At 43.4% G+C, this 18171-nt stretch overlaps 1 protein-coding gene across 1 annotated transcript; it reads right to left on the bottom strand.

Moving 5' to 3' along the window:
• Nucleotides 1-756: 756 nt before the first annotated feature.
• dvl2 (dishevelled segment polarity protein 2) lies at nt 757-17554 on the bottom strand. The gene is made up of 15 exons (XM_062384149.1): nt 16964-17554; nt 11880-11949; nt 9695-9849; nt 7753-7862; nt 7375-7504; nt 6786-6876; nt 6512-6581; nt 6229-6368; nt 5758-5834; nt 5599-5666; nt 5384-5518; nt 4791-4922; nt 3388-3564; nt 2961-3185; nt 757-2436 (listed from the first exon to the last, which is right to left on the bottom strand). The coding sequence occupies exons 1-15, from the start codon at nt 17122-17124 to the stop codon at nt 1880-1882; spliced, it is 2298 nt and encodes a 765-aa protein (XP_062240133.1). The 5' UTR covers nt 17125-17554; the 3' UTR covers nt 757-1879.
• Nucleotides 17555-18171: the final 617 nt, after the last annotated feature.

The following is an 18171-nucleotide window of genomic DNA, read 5'->3' as shown; positions in this document are numbered from 1 at the left end:
AGAATGTACCGAACCAAAATACATTTTAAAGAGCTACTGCGTCATTTAGGAGATTCAAGAGATTCTGCTTGGAAATATTTATGCAATTTATACATTTTACAAACACATGTGTAAAAAATATGATTTTAAAGTGATTTTATTTAGGGCCCGAGCACTGACAGGCACTGAGAGACAGTGAGGCCCTAATGAAAGTGTAAAAAATATTTTTTAGGCAAATTAATTGGCTTTTTGAGGGATTTAACATGCTCAAATTCTTACCGTAAGTGGTGAAAATGTAACTATTCTGATATTTTCAATGGGAGCGGTGCAATTTGAAAAACGCAACAGGAAGCCTGCTATTTTGCATTTAGTTATTATTCAGGCGAATTAATTGGCTTTTTGAGGGCTTAACGTGCTCAAATCCTTAACCCATGACCAGACAAACAAAAATGTCTTGGGTGCAATTCCTTTTGCATTTAGTGGCCATTTGGCCGTTTTGACAGTTTAAAGATGTCTGTAAACATGTGGTGAGATGAAATAATTGACTTGTTTTTATACAATGCAACAGCTCTTTAGCTCAAGTGGTAACAAATACCTGGTTTAAATTCCTTGCTCAAAGTGTTTCTGGTCCTTTTCCATCAACCTGATAGGTCAGTTGCAATGATGAACCTAGAGCAACAGCCAACCGCCAAAGTCCTTGATAACCAACAATTTTGTTTACATGTTTCTTGCTTTTTGAGAGGTTAATATTTCTTACAAACTGAAGTCCGACCAGAGTGCGAGTATCAAATTTATTCTCAAATACACAAACAGAGGTGGCAATATGAAATCAAACAATGTGACACTGTCAAAATGTCATCCTTTCTTTTTTCTCAAATGTTGACTCTTCATTTAGCACCTTAATAGTTGGGTTAAAAATGATTTATATAGTCACTCATACAAAAAATGAAATAGGCGAATAATGCAAGTCAGTAACATAAAAATAAGCACGAGGAGCCGGGGGCATTTGGATCACAGTTACTTAAGATGTACACTGTATGTAATCAAGAAGTACCGCTTTCAGTATCTCATCTCCATTGACTAGTACCGTAACGCCTCGACAGTCCCAGACCACAAACCATCGCTCTCCTCACAATACATGTTTATTTGAAGACTAGGCCTAGACAGTGATTACTAAACACAAGTTCACCTGACATATTTGGACCTATTTTTATTTTCACATTAGAGCTTGCTGTTCTGTATTATTGCATTTACATTGGAGTAGTAGATATATACAGAGAGTTCATTGTCAAACAATGCTGGAACAAGGAGTTGTTTCTATGTACTTGGGAGTGTGAAGATGAGTAAGGCACTTGATAAACTCCGGTGCCACCAACAACTCTGGCGAATATGATCCAGATCTATGTACAGGATTGAATCCTTTTCAAGTACACGGTGTGATGGGCGCCCTCTAGTGTTAAACTGTGGTCTGTGCGCTTCCTGGATGGGCCGCTCTGACATTCATGGCTGATTTGTGAAGGTGCTCACCCTCCTAAAATATATTTGGATTTGAAATAAGCAGAGTGCTAAGCAGCTCTGGCAGGCACTGGAAAACTTTATTGAGAGTTTACACCAACAAGCTCATTAAAGGGATTCAAAACTGGTCTTTGTGGATGTAGGAGTTATTTCATGATTTTTAATGAGACTGGACGTTGTGAATGAATCTAGTCCGACCATTAATTATACTCTAATATTGTCATAGTTATTTTGTCAATGTTAAACCCTGTTTTAACCAATTGTGTAACAAGCGCCCCTCATCCAATAGGAACTTGCTCAACAGGTTACCACCAGATCCGCGTCAAAAACAAGTGGGAACCGCAAATTAACTTCACATGAATTGTCACTTAACACACACTGGTGACTACATGACATCCACAAAGAACTCGCTGGGGTTGCCCATGGCCAGATGGAATGACTGGCGTGATGCCGTCAGCTCTGGCGGTACCGAGCCGAGGTCACGGGTGGGCGGGGCGCCGGGAGGTCCCCCCGGAGTGGAGGAAGGGGGCAGAGGTAAACCTTGGAGCATGGCTGTGGGCATTTGCTGCGGGTGAGGGAGACCGTGAGCGGCTGCCATGGCCGCGTGCGGATGCTGCGGCACCATCATCACCATCATGGGGTTGTAGGGCATGATGCCCGGCGGGTATGGAGACATGTGGGGGGGTTGGGGGATACGGTGATGATGTGAGCGCTGGGAGGAGGCGTGGCTGTGCTCACTGGGTGCAGCACTGTGGCCTCGCCGCAGGCTGCTGCGGGTGGAGTACTCTGATTCGCTGCCGCTGCCTGAGCGCGAGTCGGCCCCGCCCCCTTCTCCTACAACGCCGGAGGGAGATTTCTCCCCTCCACCCACAGTGCTGCCGGGACCTTTATTGTTACGTCGTCGCTCGCTCTCGCTTCTATTCGATCCACTGCTTCGGCTCCCTGCGGTCAAACAGAAAAAGTGCTTTAGAAAGAAAATACTGTTTAAAACAGCGTCAATGGTAGAAACTTAACAATCCTTTACTTAAAGATTATGTGCTAAACAGCAAAAAGCCCCAAACTGAACATTATCTTTTCCACAAAATCCACTTATCCTTTGTTCTTCTGGGTTTCTTTCAACAATTGGCTTGTGAATGGTTTATAAATGGTACTCTTGCTATTTAATACTGCAGTTCCACAAAGTTGGGGGACACTTAAAAGACAGATTCAACATTTAACGATAGAAAGGCAATAAAAGTCTAGATATCCTGACTTTTAGTTCCCAGTATGGGTCCAAAAAGACTTGATCCTACAACTTTACAAATGAAACTCAACAGTGTATTTTATAAATAATCCTGATACCATCAAGAACCACAGAGGACATTACGCAGTTGCAGTGCTTTTAAAACAGGAACTTCAGATATGTGATCAGAGAAGGCGATCAGAGAACACGACATGCGTCTCGGCTGATCACAGACTGTTCTCACCTTCACTGTGCTGGCTGCCGGTGCTGCCGGGGGCGTAGCTGTAGCTGGTGAGCTCGTGGTAGGGAGGCGGCTGGCTCGAGTAGGGATGTGTGGGGTAGGGCTGATAGGGGAAGGTGTGCATCATGGGCCACGGGGAGGCCCCAGGGAGGGGCAAGGGGGCCAAAGTGTCCTGGTCCGAGGCCCCGCTGGAGCCATCATTGTCGTTCAGCGACAGATTGGCCATGTCTGGGTGGGAAACGAAAGGGAGGAAATTGATAAATGAGAATAAATTATACTAATTTGTATTCGTTTTTGTGACAAAATAAAATTGTAATCATTCCATAACCAAAATGTCACAAGATTGTGACATTGCAACAGCCAGTGTGGCCTCAATAAGCCGGTGTGCAAAATGTGAATAACGACCAACACTCAGCAGATTGAAACTCACAGTTCTCACAGTCGCTCAGGTCTCCGAACACGTAGTAGCACTGTTCAGAGAAGGTGATCTTGTTGACGGTGTGTCGAATGAAGCCGGCCTTCAGGAGGTTGCTGGCGTACTTCCTGGCTTCACGGCGGTCCTGGAATCCCTCGATGTGATGGAACAGCCACTCCACCACGTCTGAGCCTTGCGGACGCAGAGACAAGGTAGAGAAGATGAGAAGTTTACTCATCCCAAAGGAGTTAAAAAATGTATTACACATAATTGATGACAGAGTATTAGTGCTGGGCGCCCTCTAGTGTTAAACTGTGGTCAGTGCACTTTCTGGACGGGCCGCTCTTACATTCATGGATGATTTGTGAAGGTGCTTACCCTCCTAAAATATATTTGGAATTGAAATACTATAATACTTTACACAGTGCCACTTTTCTTTGTATTTATAACTTGAAGGCTACATAGGCACTGTTGTTTTTTGTATCTTCAAATAGTGAGTGTTTGCTGAAGTAAATGGGATCTATTGTTTTGTTTTTTCACATGGTATCAAATTGGATATCGATAATTGTGGATATTTTATGGTATTGTTATCTTAACTACTACTAAATTTTTGGTATTGTGACATCCCAATCTCAAGCAGCCCACTACCAAACAGCAGAGTTCGATAAAAAGGGGGGGTTATCCTGTACTTTATGTGTAGTGCAGCACAAGTTCAGCAACAGAGAGCAACATCCAAGGGATCCAAAAAATCTGTTCTACTCAGTTAATAAGTAGCAGTACAAATCAGATTTGTGTGATCAAATCTAGGATAGCATAACAAAAATATGAAACACAACCCCCTCAGGCTGTTTTTATTGCAGTAAAAACAGTATTATCTCAATGCACTGGGCGGCAGATTGAGTCTGTTGTTCCCATGATACTTTGTGTGTAAAGTCGGTAACCATGCAACACCTTCAAAGAGAATTTGGCATCATTAAAATTGTACAGACAAAACAAACTGGAGTCTCCAAATGAGCAGCTGAGTTAACGCCTCTGACATTCTCAAAGAAAATATCTGATCTGCCTGTCTGAGCAAGTATAAGCTGCTGGATTATAACTTTAATAAAAATAAATGTAAAATCAGACATGGCTACAACTCAAAACCTCTCCAAAAAACGAAATGTTGCAATTGTGGTTCATGTAATTACTTCTTGTGATTATGTCGCAGGTGATTCCAATTTAACAGATGTTTTCAGTCACAACAGGCGCTCACATTAGTTCTTGAGTTGTTTTTTTTTTCTCTCCCACAAGTCACACGGCTTTAATTCTTTGAACATAATGGCTGCCCTGTAAAATTCCTCGAAGCACAGAGTGTTCGGGAAGTTAATGTCCTCTCTTTTTGCCCAGGTTCCCTCGCCCATTCTTTTTTTTGGTCTTACCGAGGAAAGCATTGGGGATGGTGATCTTTAGCCACATGCGGTCCCGGACCTCCAGACCAGACTCCGGGGAGGCCATGGCCTTCGCAACCGACGCCATGTCAGAGTGTAGTGATAAGTTGAAGTCGTCAAAACCTAGAGGAAGAAAGGGAGGAGTACTTTAGGAAATCTGAAGAGGAATAAGTGCACATGTGCAAGAATAAATGAAGGAACGATGGGAGAGACGAAACTGGGTCAAAACAAGGCGGCGAGGAGCGGAACTTTGAAGAGAAGATCAAAAGCAGGAGACATCATTTATCACATTCAAGCGGCGTCGGCGGAAAAGTTTGGAAAACAGATGTGAAAGACGAGTCCTGTGCCAATGTCATTACACGAGAAAGATGGAAGACAAACAGTAAGAGGAAAAAAGATACTTTACAATAACGACCATCACTCAAGCCGAAACCACGACAGGCCGACAAAGGAACTTGGCACGGTTTAGCATTGGATACAGTTTTATGAGAAGGTTCTATGGATGTGAAAGAGCTGAGAATAAAGAGGAGGGGTCGGTTACAGCGCGCACAGGAAGGGAGACGAACACTGAAAGAGGCTCTCACGTTCAGTCTCAGTGACGGAGGAGGAGGAAGTGATGGTGCTGAGGGAGGAGCTGCCTGGGTAGGGAGGGTAGGCCCCGGTCATAGCCACAGAATGGCTGACCCACGCTGCTGGGTCGATGGGTCGGATCGGTTCATCTAGACGGGTAGAAAAGAGATTTAGAACCTCACTGACACCAATAACAGATAAACTGTGTGTGAGGCAGAGTGGGACTCACTGCGAGGCAGAGTGAAGTAGCCCTGAGGAGAGGGGTCCCAGCACTTAGCCACTGTGAGGATGATGGGTCTGGAAAGGAATACAAAGTCCTCCAAGTTAAAAATCTGTTCACCATAATGTTGATCTTATCACGTTCGATATAGGAGGGCAGTAGACTCACCCGGGCTTGTGTACAATCTCTCTCAGCACTCGTACCGCATCGTCGTTACTCATGTTTTCAAAGTTAATGTCGTTCACCTTGAGAAAAAGAACGAGAAAAAGAACAAGAAAAAGATTTTACTCCAACACACTAACTTAATATTTACCAGTCACAACAGGGCAGCTGGTGCTGCTTTCCCCTCGTGTGTTTGTTTGTGTGTCTCATTAAGGGAAAATGTGGTCCAGGAGATAACTTAAGTAGCAGGATCTACCACAGAGGCAGTTTTTAGGACTTGTTTTCAAGATGCGGTCATGATTGCACGTGTAGTTGAGATCAGAACGATGGCTGGTGTGAACCCAGTGCAGGTTGGTCTCTAGTTTGTATTTAAAAACAGACAGAATCTGTACAAAGGCGACTGGACTTGCTTGTGTTCCTTAGTGACGTTTTAACAAAATATGATTTCATTATATGTTAAGCCCGAGTCACACTCACCTGCAGCAGCATGTCACCAGGTTCAATGCGTCCGTCTGCAGCCACCGCTCCTCCCTTCATGATGGAGCCAATGTAGATGCCTCCGTCACCTCTTTCATTGCTCTGCCCCACAATGCTGATGCCCAAGAAGTTGTACTTCTCTACATTTTTAAGAAATTAAAATAATGTCAAGGCTATGCTCACATTTGTCAAAAAGAAAGTCAAAGTTGTTTAACTAAAAAGTTAAATATTTGGCAAAGTAACTTCCTATAAACACTCAAGAATAGAAGAGGAGTTCACAGACCCATGTTGAGAGTGACGGTGATGATGTTCAGGGACATGGTGGAGTCTGTCACGCTGCTGAAGGAAGAGGCCTGGAGATGAAAGACAGAAAATTAAACCATGAAATCTGCTTACAAATTCACTGACATACATATGACAGCAATCTTTTAGAAATCTCCCCCTCTAAGAATTCCTGCTTCAGTGTGGAACAGCAGGGGGCAGTCACACAAATACATTTAGACTTAACCCCCCACCCCCCATAAAACATGAGAAAAATGTCAGGCTTAAGTACATACCCTCTCCAGGCGTGGAGGGCGCTGTTTCCTGCGTCGACGGTGCCGCTTGAGAAGCCTGGAGGCTGTGCTCTGCTCTGTTGCACTGCTGAACCTACAAGTTCAAGGGTCAACAGGAGGGTGGAGGTCAGATGTAAAAGTTTTTATAGCCGTGTTTCCGTCTCCCCTTTTGTGTTGCTATTTGTGTGTGAAACCCAGTAAGACAACGAGGAGGTTAACTGGGGATTCGTGAGCAGTTAGATAGAATAAGAACACACGTGAAAACAAGCCCAACTGGCTACCAGAGGGTTTTAAACTGGAGACACAAGAGTGTAAATACATCAGATCCATTTTGCCACCAAGTTTTTTTTATTACAGGCAGACATTGATAAAAAAAATTGTGTTTTTCAACTTGTCACATGGATGCACAGAGAAAATAATGTATGCAAAGTTCAAAGTTAAGTGGTGTCCTCTCAGCAGACTTTAAGATGGACAACAACTTACAGAAACATCATTCAGATCAAATCTCCTGAATTAAACTTAAAAACAACTTCGAGATTGAATTCCTCAGTGAAACCTGCATCTCTTCTTTCTCAGTGAACCGTCCTCTCACCTGCTCATGGTGTCGTCGTCCTCAGAGTCACAGAAGCTGGTTGTTTCCAGCTCGCTGCTCATCACCGTGCTGGAGCTCTCGTACCCTGCCAGATGGCGCTCCAGACGACTCTGGCCATTCAAACGAGGCCCTGGGACACCACAGGAGCAGCCCCACACACAAGCAGGGAAGATACACACCGTGAAATTTCATGTTTCTGGAGTCAATATTTTTCTAAGCATTCTTTGCTTCTCGACATTCCATGATTAAATCTCAATCTATTCAGTGTTTGGATGTTGGGAGCAGGCCAGATCTTGATTGGAGCTCTTTCCTAAAGCAGCATTTTTCATTTGCACTGTTATGTTGTGATTACATTACATTTCATTTTTTGATTCTCACCGTGTTGCTCCATGCCCTCTCTGTGGCGAGGCCTCTCTCTCCTAAAAGAAACTACAGACTCAGTTTCGGTCTGGTCGTCCAAAGTCTCCACGCTGCCGGTGGCGTTGGGACTGGGAAAGCAGAAACAGGAGCACAGTTGGAATTAGAGCAAACAACAACCAATATAGCCTTTTAACTTTGGAGTACTTCAAACGCTTTCTGCATAATCCACAGTACAACATGTTGCCTCAGCGATTCAGGTGTGTTGTTTCTTTAACACTTTGCAAAAACAGTCAAGTGTTGTGATAAAACCCTTAGTTTTAGAGACAATGTGATTCCAGTTTCACTTTTCACTTCAGTGCAGTTCTTGTTAAACTATAAGGTCTGACACTACGAGATCAAATTACATGGAATTCAGAGATGGTCTGACACTGAAACGTTGGCCTCTTGTGGCTGAACCAGAACAGATCAGATGACTGACTGCTTATTAACCTGTCAAGTGTGAGCACGGCTTCATGTATGAAGACCATAAAGATCAAGTTCAGTTTTGACTTGGAGTGATTTTAATGATGAGGACATAAAGTGGGTATTTGTGCTGGTTTGGTGGAGTTATGATGTCGCCCAGACTCGTTATTACATCGCCGACCACAATGAAAATAAATCTGAGACCCGTCATCTTTTTCATTTCTACAGCTGTGTGTGATTTAATCTCCTCCTAATGCTGTCAAGTACCAGTTGAACTGGAAACATCAAAATCAAATATTTAGCTTGAAGTCACACATCAGACAAAAGCAGCAGGGACAAATTGTTTGTTGTATCTCGTAAAGACAAACTCGGCATTCTGCATCAATGTTTGACTGATTTTTATTTAAAATGTCTGCAGTCTGTTGTAATGTGCAGAAATCCACTAGAGTGAGTAGATCTTCAATGTTTCCCATCCACAACTGGTAAGAAGCCAATACGAGTATAGCACCAAGCAAATGTCCCAGTAGAGCCACTTGGGACATCAGACCTCAGTAACATGCACACACCAACAATTAAGCTAATTTCACAGGTAGACAGAGTTTGTTCATGAGGACAGCGAGCTAAGAAAAACTTTAAGGCTTTACATCATCAGCCATTCGCAGACCCTGTAATTAATAGAATTATATTAAACTTTCCACTATAGGCTATAACTACTGGGGTTAATTCTCCAGCAGCTGCAAACCACAGATTTAGTGACGTTAAAAATACATAGTTTGATTTGAAATTGGAACAGGCCAATCTCCTGAAGCCAAAGGAGACAGACTGGTCCAATGTAAGTGATTGAGGGGGACTGGGCCTTAATGAGATGTTGCACTGATGTGTGCGAACTCCCAACGACCCCTAAACCAAACGTTATGAGCTCCAGACAACATGGTTTCAGGAGGAACTTAGAGCTGTGGTAAAAAGTAATTAATGAGTTTGTTTTGGACTTAACAGGCCATGCTGAAATTACAGTAGGGAGGTTACGTATTAGTTTTGTTTGTCTGTTAGCTAGTTGGCAGGATTATGCAAAAATGAGTGGACGGATTAAGATACTGGAGGTAAGATCCCGTAAAACTTTGGTGCGGATCCAGGAATCCTTTTTCACATGTAAAATAATTAACTATGTGTGAGAATATTTTTTCAATCCGACTGTTGGTGTTAAGTGTTTTGAATGAGCTGGTAGTTGAGCTGGTCATAATAACAAGGGCGGCCCCAGCTAAGATCGGGTTCAAATGAGCTGCAGTTTTCTTTTTATTCTCATGGTAACCCGATTACGAGAGTGGATGAGATATTCAGGTAAATGATACAGTACTGACATTACAGCTATGTGAGAAGCATGGGTGTATGTTAAGTACGTTTTCAGGTTTTGAAAAGGAGTTTAGCCTTGTGATACTCCTCTCTGGGTAATTGTACAGGACAGGAAGTGCCTGAAACGAGTATTTTGTGTAATGCTTACTGGAAGGAGGGCGGTCTGGAATCCCCGATGCCCCCTGTCCTCTCTACAGGTGGGGGAGGTAGGGGCGGAGGAGGGGGCGATGGCTGGGTAGTCGTTTCCACAGGGGGGACCACTGCCACTGGAGGCTCTGCTGCCGGAGTGTCGGAAGATACCAACTGAAAAAGAAAGACAAAACAAAAAAAAGTAAAAGAGAGACAGGGTGAAAAGTAGAGAGCAAAAAGGAAAGGATGGACGTGGAGAAAGCAAAGCGGCACAAACTGAGGACAGCGAGGAGAAAGGGTGAGAAATTCAGAGGAATGAAAGGAGGAGTGGGAAGGAGGTCGAGGGTACAGGGAGGGGAAACGGCTAAGATGTCAATTACTTTGACACACAAACACTGCACTCTTTTCAGCTGGACGTCTCGAGGGCATACCGAAACGCTATCCTACACTTAACCTGTCTCTCTCCATTATACAACAAAAGTGCCCACAAACGTGCACACACATACAGAGTCACACTCAGTAACAATTAGGCTGAGAAATCACACAGAATCCAAAAATAATCGACTGAGTTAAAATGATCGACTAAAATAAGGGAAATGGAAATGTTGTAAAAATCCATGCATCAACAAATCACTGCAGAGCACTTTGGAACGCCTGCGTTATTACACTGTACTTTCTATGTTTTTGGAAGTTTTGTGCTTTCACAGACTTTGTATAAACAAGCTTAGCATTACCTGTCAAAACAATTCAACCAAATGGAAACCATCAACCTTCGCAGACTGAAGCTCAGCCCTGCTTTCCCGAGTCCCTCACAGCTCTCTCCCTCCCCACTAATGGCTACGTGACAGCCAAACACTCGTCTTCTGGGATCCCTCCGGCCGCCTCGGCGTGCAGATCACATATCAGTCCCCCTGGTCTCCCAGCTTTGTTCGCCTCTCCTTTTAAATACCTTCCCTCATTCTTATGCACTTAACAGATGCTTTGGACTCAAACCTGCCTATCTGGGCCAAGTCCCCATGTTTTTGTCTCGCGTTTAGATGTAACCTGCTGGGTGGGGTACAACAACTCCAGAAATGGAAAGTATGAAAACCGTACCTGGCAGGTCACTGTACTGTAACAAGCAGCGGTGCTCGGAGCTCGCATGCTGGAGTATTGATTATCGCAATGAGAGAAACACACATCGCACAAAAAACAAACGTGGCTTAAAACGAGCCTTCAATGCATAACAAATGGATGAGCATACAACTTGGAACTATTGTGATTGAGAATAGCTTCACTGCAAATCAACAACAACACAATTGTCTGTCCATAAACATTAAAATGTTTTCCTTATTTGTAAATGTTTTCCTCTGGCTCCTTTCGTTTGTATTTCTGTCTGCAGGATTATGTGAAAAACGAGAGAGCGGATTTACTAGAAACTATGTGGAAGGGTGGGGTAGTGTTTGTGTAATCCTGCAAACAGACAGACAGAGAAACTGCAATGAAAGCATATTAAACACGGGAGGGAACTAAACAGGAGCACGATGAAAGACTCAGATGATGAGGAACGGACAGTGTTTGCTATTGGCTACAGAACTTTCTCATAGATGTTTTCTCTCGTCTCTCTAGTCTGTTTCAGGTTTCAAACTCTTTCCAAAAGATTTTTCCAAACACGTTCTTTATCAAATACTTTTCCTGACGTGAGCCTGCACAACAAAACACTGAGGCTGCAACACGATATGCAATTATGTTAATTCCCTGACCGAAGTCTGAACTTTAATTAGTCCCATTTTATTGCTGCTCATTAGACGAGAGCATTCGTCTGAGAGAATGCACAGGAAATGGCAAAGTGGTTTGTGAAAACAGCCTGTGGCTCATAATGTTGACTGTCATTTGAAACAAAGGCTTGACATTTTCAGACAAACATTCGTAGGTATTGGTTGAAATTAAGTCATTTCTGAATAGGCCTTTTTTTACAGAAGTCATTTTGATGTATCACACTGGGGAAAACACCGGTTACCCAATTTACATCACATTATTTGGACTGTTGAATAGAATACAAACATCTTTAATGTTATCAGGAACATCAGGGTCTTTCCTACGGTGACAAGTCAAAACCTCGGCTGGGAAAAAAGGCCTGTGTAGAACAATGGTCACCAGTGAAATCTAGAAAGCTCCCATTCCCCCTTGTATGAGAAATATGCAACAGGTTTATTATTTCTTACCCATGATACCACTCTGCCGTTGAAACATGGCAACTTGGCACTGTCATCAGAAATCTCTTCTTTCACCACCCTGAAAAAACAGAGACAGAGCGAGGTTTAGGACGTATGAACCTTTTGGCATGGTACAGCAGAACGGAGGAATGAAGGAGGGGAAACTGTACCTTGGATTTAGTGTAGTCATAAAGAAAAAGGTAAAACTGCAGGAGACTTAAATGGTTTACATTGCTGACACGTCACATAAAATGTAAACGGCTGATATTAAATCAAATACCAGACTTATTTGAGATTTTCTTTTTAGAGTGTGGATAAAGTGGCTATAAATGATCAGTATGTCACATATAACACAAAAGCAAAAAACTCAGGAACAATTTGGATTGTTGTGTGCATATGTGTTTTGTCGTACTTTCTTATTACACCGGTATCTTGGTTTTGTTTAACTAATCATTTGTACTTTTCTGCCTTTTACTACGTACTGTGTTGTAAACAAAAACAACAACCTTTCACTCATTTAGCTTTGATCAGCATCATTAACACAACATCTCTTAGTTATGAATGTACAATTACATGACTGGGATTATACTCGGATATTATTACCATAAGACCACCCACGCCCCTGAAGCCATGACTCAGCGGAGCCAATATCAAACATAAGAAAAAATTAAACCGATTTGCTTCCTCTGGAATGTGAGAGACGTAATGAGATTTCTTCCCTCTCTGCGACAAGCTAAATAAACACACTTTTACTGCTTCTATGCCTCCGTGCAAATTACACAACCTGGTCACTAAATATGTAAGCAAACATAATCCGGGCTCTACGTGGGACCAAGCTCCTTAAAGGTAGCTCCCTCCTCCATATTCCTCCATGTTTGTCAGATAGACAAACATTGGGCTTCAGCTGTGTTATCCCCCCCCCCTAGCAGTCTGCCAATATATTGTCAGAGAAGTTTGTCTGGACAGGGGCCGGGTACGGGTTCCGCTGAGAGGCATGAGACTTCTCCAGAAAACCTTGAAAAGCTTTGTTTTCCCAGCTTCATCTGACAACCTCCCTTTCCTGCGTGTGAGACTTGGTCAAGCTCCACTCGGCTTTCGTAAGCAGCTGCTGAGAGCTGGGTTTTGTGGGCGAGTGTTAGCATACGGCCAGATTGTTGTGGGCACCGGATCGGAGCTGCTGTGGAGGTTTCAGAGCAGCGTGTACGGCTACTGAATGTTAAGCTAGCAAACAAATATTCTCCCCCTCCTCCTCATACGCCGCGAGAGACTGCACCTCCACGGCGGATGAACACATGCAACATTCTTCTCCTGAGAGTGTAATTGTCTTCATTCCTCGGCCATCCAAACAAACAAGTGACCGCAGATGATTATTTCACGCACACTCTGAAATACCTCAAACAATGCACAAGGAGCCCTGGAATACGCTGAGTCCAGTTGGGTTTGCTAAAACCTTTACCACCCCCCCCCCCCCCCCCCCCACCACCACACACACACACACACACACACTTCCCTTCCCTTCTCCCCAGTTCCCTTGATACCATTAAATTCCTCACACCCACCACCGCATCTCATTTCTTACAATTAATCTTAGTGAAACAACTCGCTGAGCGCCCCCCCCCCCCCCCCCACCCCACCCCCGCCAGCCAAAGGAACCCAGCTGAATATCCAATAACTTCTAGTGAAGACCAGCCCACTCCTTCTCTTCTTCCTTCTCCCCGTGGACAACCCAAGAAACCCAGCAAATGGCCTCTGTCCAGCCCCTGGTTCCCAGCATTGGTGCTGATCTGCTACCCCCCCCCCCACCCCCCACTGCCACACACACAGCTCTGCTCGACAGCTGGCCTCGTACCAGGGCAAATGAAAACATACACTATTACACACTCCTCTCCTGGGTCGGAGAAGAAGAGGCGGGGGGGGAGAGAGAGAGAGAGAGAGAGAGAGAGAAAACGTCCCTGCTTTGATTGGACAGCTGACTCAGAGCTATGTTTGAAACGTTTTCATCTGAACTCAGCTGGAGTTATATTCAAATGAGAGCTTGAGATATGAGGCTGTGCGATCTAAAGACAAAAAACTAAAATGGGAAATGTTCTGCCATGTTCGCATTGAAAGACTTTAACTCGCTCTGTGGACAGAGTTTGGCACGAGAGGCTCTTTTGAGATGTGGACATTTTTGCCTTTGGAAAAACACTGACGTGCTGTGCTCACTTTCGGGCCGAGCAGAGTCTTAACGTAATAACGTCCAGTTACACAGGGACAGGCTCCAAATTCGATAGGAAATGACACTGGTGACTGTGGTGGGGCTAGTCAAGTTTGAATGATTGAGACCATTAGACGCCTCGTAACGGTTGCAGATATTAGCATCACAGTTTTACGCAGTTGTCAGTCAATTGTGTAAACCTAGTCAAAGTAATGTAGTCTGAATCAAATCTTCAAGAAGGTTATAATGTTCAGAAACATTGACCATCCATAGAACAACATTGAACTGGAGCAAATTGTGGGAAGAATGTTCTGTTTACAGCTCATCAACACTGGCGTCAGTCCTTATCTCCAAAACCTCTAGAGTTCTATTATCTTTCCATGTTGACATCTTTGTCAGCTCCTTCTCAGCACATAACATCTCATTTTAATCCTGAGGTATTTGTATTCCTCCAGTTTCGCATGTTATGTCAGTTTCAGACATTCTCTGGACTTTGCCCTGAACATATGAACAAACACCGGAGGAGATTATTTGAGTTAGATGCTTGGAATGATGCATAAGTAGCGTGCTTGGTTTACAGCCCAATTTGACACTTTCGTCTGCATCTTCTCCAGGTACCACACCTCTTTGTCATCCTTATATTTTTGTGTTCTTCCAAATTTGTGTCTTCTGCATGATAGAAACCTCATCAACGCAATAATTCTGCAATTATTCAGACAATAACTTGTTTAAGTTTCCAAATGACGTTGGAGCAAAACTAATCATCCAAAAATGCTCAGTATAGGCTACAGAGATCTCGTCTTTGGGCCTACACATGTTTAGTTACATTTTCTATTATAGTCACAGAGTCTGAAACTCGCCAGATATATGGCAGATGCCAAAAAACAAATCCCCATAGCCAATAGTGATGTTGTAACATAGCGTAGTGGTCTGGGCGAGCATCATGCATCATGATGCAGCTCACTTCATTCGATAAACTGTATGTTTACTCGATCAAAATGGCTGTTAATCCCATGTTCAATCATTTTATATAACCCACAGTCAGATGGTAAGTATTTTAAAAGTCACTTGAAATAGCTTTTCTGAAACAGACATCTCTACAAGTCAGTTATTAATGATGCTGCCATTAAGACCGAAATGATCCCCATATGTGGGGCAGCCCTGGCCAGGCAGCTCGGACAAGGCCTGGTGAAAAAGCCTCTCGTCCATTTCATCTCCGTGTTGCAGAGTTGATATTGCTGCTCAGCTTGGCACAGGTTTCCACGGTGCCATCCAAAGAGGAAAGAGAGGCAAAGAGCCCAGGCGTAATGCTCATTGTAGACTACAATGCCTTTTAAAGAAGCCCTGAGGGTCTAACTGGGTGAATAAACCACCAACATGCATTCCTCTGAAGGAAAAATGCACAGCAGCAACACAAGTAAAAAAAAAAGATTAATTGATAGAGGAGAGAGGAGACAGCTCTTTCTGGAGGAGAAAGGGGGGGGGGGGGGAGTGGAGGGAGGAAGCCAGGGAATCAAAGGATGGCTAGCAGGCCAAAGTGTTAAAGAGGGGGAGACAAAACCCTGGCTTCAGTCCTGAGAGAAAGGAAAGGATTTCACAAGATGATGGACTGAAGGAGGGAGGGAGGGAGGGATGAGGATTAGGGCGAAGAAAGAGAGCAGGGACAGGGAATGCCTCCCATTGTAATGATGATGTTTTCTGAGAAATGTCCCCGGCCTAAATACCCTCGGTATTTATAGAAGCACTCAGCATATTCATCGGCAGTGATTAGAACGTAGCTGTTTGTGATTAGGGGTGTGTTTTTGGTCAATGGGGACTGGGGAGACTTCATTCAAGTTCAGTGTCCCTGGTATAAGTTATTACCTGTGACAAATACACAACAGCCGGTCCCAAGATAGGATTGCAGTGAGTTTTTGACAAGTAAAACCCAGGATTTCATTAAAGATAGATTTCTTGTTGGCTTTTAAATGGGCTTCAGTTAGGAAAATAATAGCCCATTTTAGTGGACTGTTATCCAACTTTTTCATATGCATCTGTACTAGATATCAGGCGTTTACTGGATTTCCACCAGGTTTTATCAGCCCTCTTTTTCTTTGCAAACCACTAGCAAGACTAGTTTTTAGTCATAACGTGTTGTTGTGACATGTAATAGAAAGGTGTTCTTCTATATCTTGTTTATTAGCCCTCATTTTGCATGAAAACCACAAGTATTCTTAGTTTACATTCGGGTTAAATTAAAAGTTTCTACTCTAGGGATTGTTTTCATGTATCTGTACTAAACATGAGCTTTAATAATCCCTCGTTTTTAATACAAACCCCTGGCATGCTTGGTTTATAGTTAGGCCAAGTTAAAGAACTTTTATTGTGAAAAGAATGGCACATTATAAAGTATTGTTTTCAAACTTTTGTCACATGCATCTGGGCCAAATATGATCTTTTATCAGCCACCAGTTTACATGCAAACCACTAAGCACCCATAGTTATGAGTCAAGCTTCTATTCAGAAATAAAATGGCCCATTATGACAGGGATTGTTTCCAAACTTTTGTCACATACATCTGTAGCAAATATGAACTTTTATAATCCCTCGTTTTCATCCAAACCACTGGCATGGCTAGTTTGTAGTTAGGCCAAGTTAAAGAACTTCTATTGTGATAAGTATGGCACATTCTAAAGTATCATTTCCCAACTTTTGTCACATGCATCTGTACCAAATATGAACTTTTATCCGCCATCATTTTGCAACCTAAGCATTGTTTGGGCACAGTTAAAGAGCTCCTACACATTCTAAGGGCTTGTTCCCAAACTTTTGTCCCACGCATCTGCACTAACTTTTCCCAGCCTTCATTTTGCATGCACACCCCACAGGCTGGGGGTTTAAAACCAGTGCTGCTCACCCGAAGTCCTGGTCCATGGACTTGAAGAAGAATTTGTAGTTGGGCTTGTTCAGGACCTGCTTAAAATCCAGCAAAGTGATATTCTCGGCAGCGATGGGGATCTTCACCAAATACGGCGTCTCCTCCTCGTCGATGTGATAAATGATTTTGGTTTCCGCCATCGCTGCGGTTGCCCTTTCTCTCTCTCCCCCCTCACCTTCCCCTTCCCAGACGCTGGAAGTCACCGCAAGTAAAAAACCAGGCGAGAGACCCGGAGAGGCGAGGCGGCGGTGACCACTTTGTTGCGGGGTTAGCTCGCTAGCTAGCTCGGCGGCTAACGAGACGGCAGAGGTGAAACGATGATGGCCACTGGGGCTTTCTTTTTTTTCTTTCCTCGGTCCGAAAGCCGGAGGAGGTTGTTGCAGCGGTTTAAAAAAAACGGAGAAACTCGGCCGGGAAAAGCTCGATGTCGGTCCGTCTTCACCGAGCCGAACACTCCGCAGGCCCCCTGGTACCGAGGGGGGACACGCTACAGTCACACGACCCGGACCACCGACTACTTTTCCCCCAACAAAAACACACAGGGGAGGGGGTCCGAAAACTTTTTCTCCACTGCATGCGAGCCAACGCGGCGTGTGACGTCAGCACGTAGCAGCCCCCTCTCCTCTTACGCACTTTCCCCAAGCCTCCAACTTTTGGATTATTATCTTAAGAATTATGTATTCAAATTACATAAATATTGATCATAGATATTACCATATATCATTATAATAGACTTGTAATTTATATTGTAATACACGATATATCTACATTTATAGATAGATGATTGATTGATTGATTGATGTACTTTATTAATCCCTTATTGGACAATTATGAATTATGAAATGTGCAAATATATAAGCTATTGTCAATGATTTATGTTTTTATTTCTGATGTCCATTGATGGTTCATGATTTTATGGCTAAGTAAACAGGAGATTAAACTTTGAGCAAACAGTGGGAAATGTGAGCTATATAAAGATAAGAAATTTCTGGCTTATTATTTTTTATAATATCTAAGCTAAACAAGCATTCAATGATGACACAACAATAGAGAAAAAAGTGCACAGACACACAGAGGAAAGCACAATAAACCGACAACACTTCACGTTGTTACTCTTAACAGTAACAGTGACCTCTCAGCTAAATTCCTCACCAGTCAGCCATAAAGAATCATCTGAAAAAGGGACT

Source organism: Platichthys flesus, chromosome 24 (genome assembly GCF_949316205.1).
Source record: "Platichthys flesus chromosome 24, fPlaFle2.1, whole genome shotgun sequence".
NCBI lineage: Eukaryota > Metazoa > Chordata > Actinopteri > Pleuronectiformes > Pleuronectidae > Platichthys > Platichthys flesus.
Note: the sequence above shows the minus strand (reverse complement) of the source record. Positions and strands in the feature narration are given on the sequence as shown.

Bases quoted from the DNA above. Each gene is read 5' to 3' on its own strand.
- dvl2 (XM_062384149.1), bottom strand. From the start codon at position 17,124: ATGGCGGAAACCAAAATCATTTATCACATCGACGAGGAGGAGACGCCG. The intron at 9,850-11,879 runs GTAAGAAATAAT...TTTCTTTTTCAG, and splicing joins ACGGCAGAGTGGTATCATGG to TTGGTATCTTCCGACACTCC. The intron at 5,667-5,757 runs GTGAGTCTACTG...ATTCCTTTCCAG, and splicing joins GAGATTGTACACAAGCCCGG to ACCCATCATCCTCACAGTGG.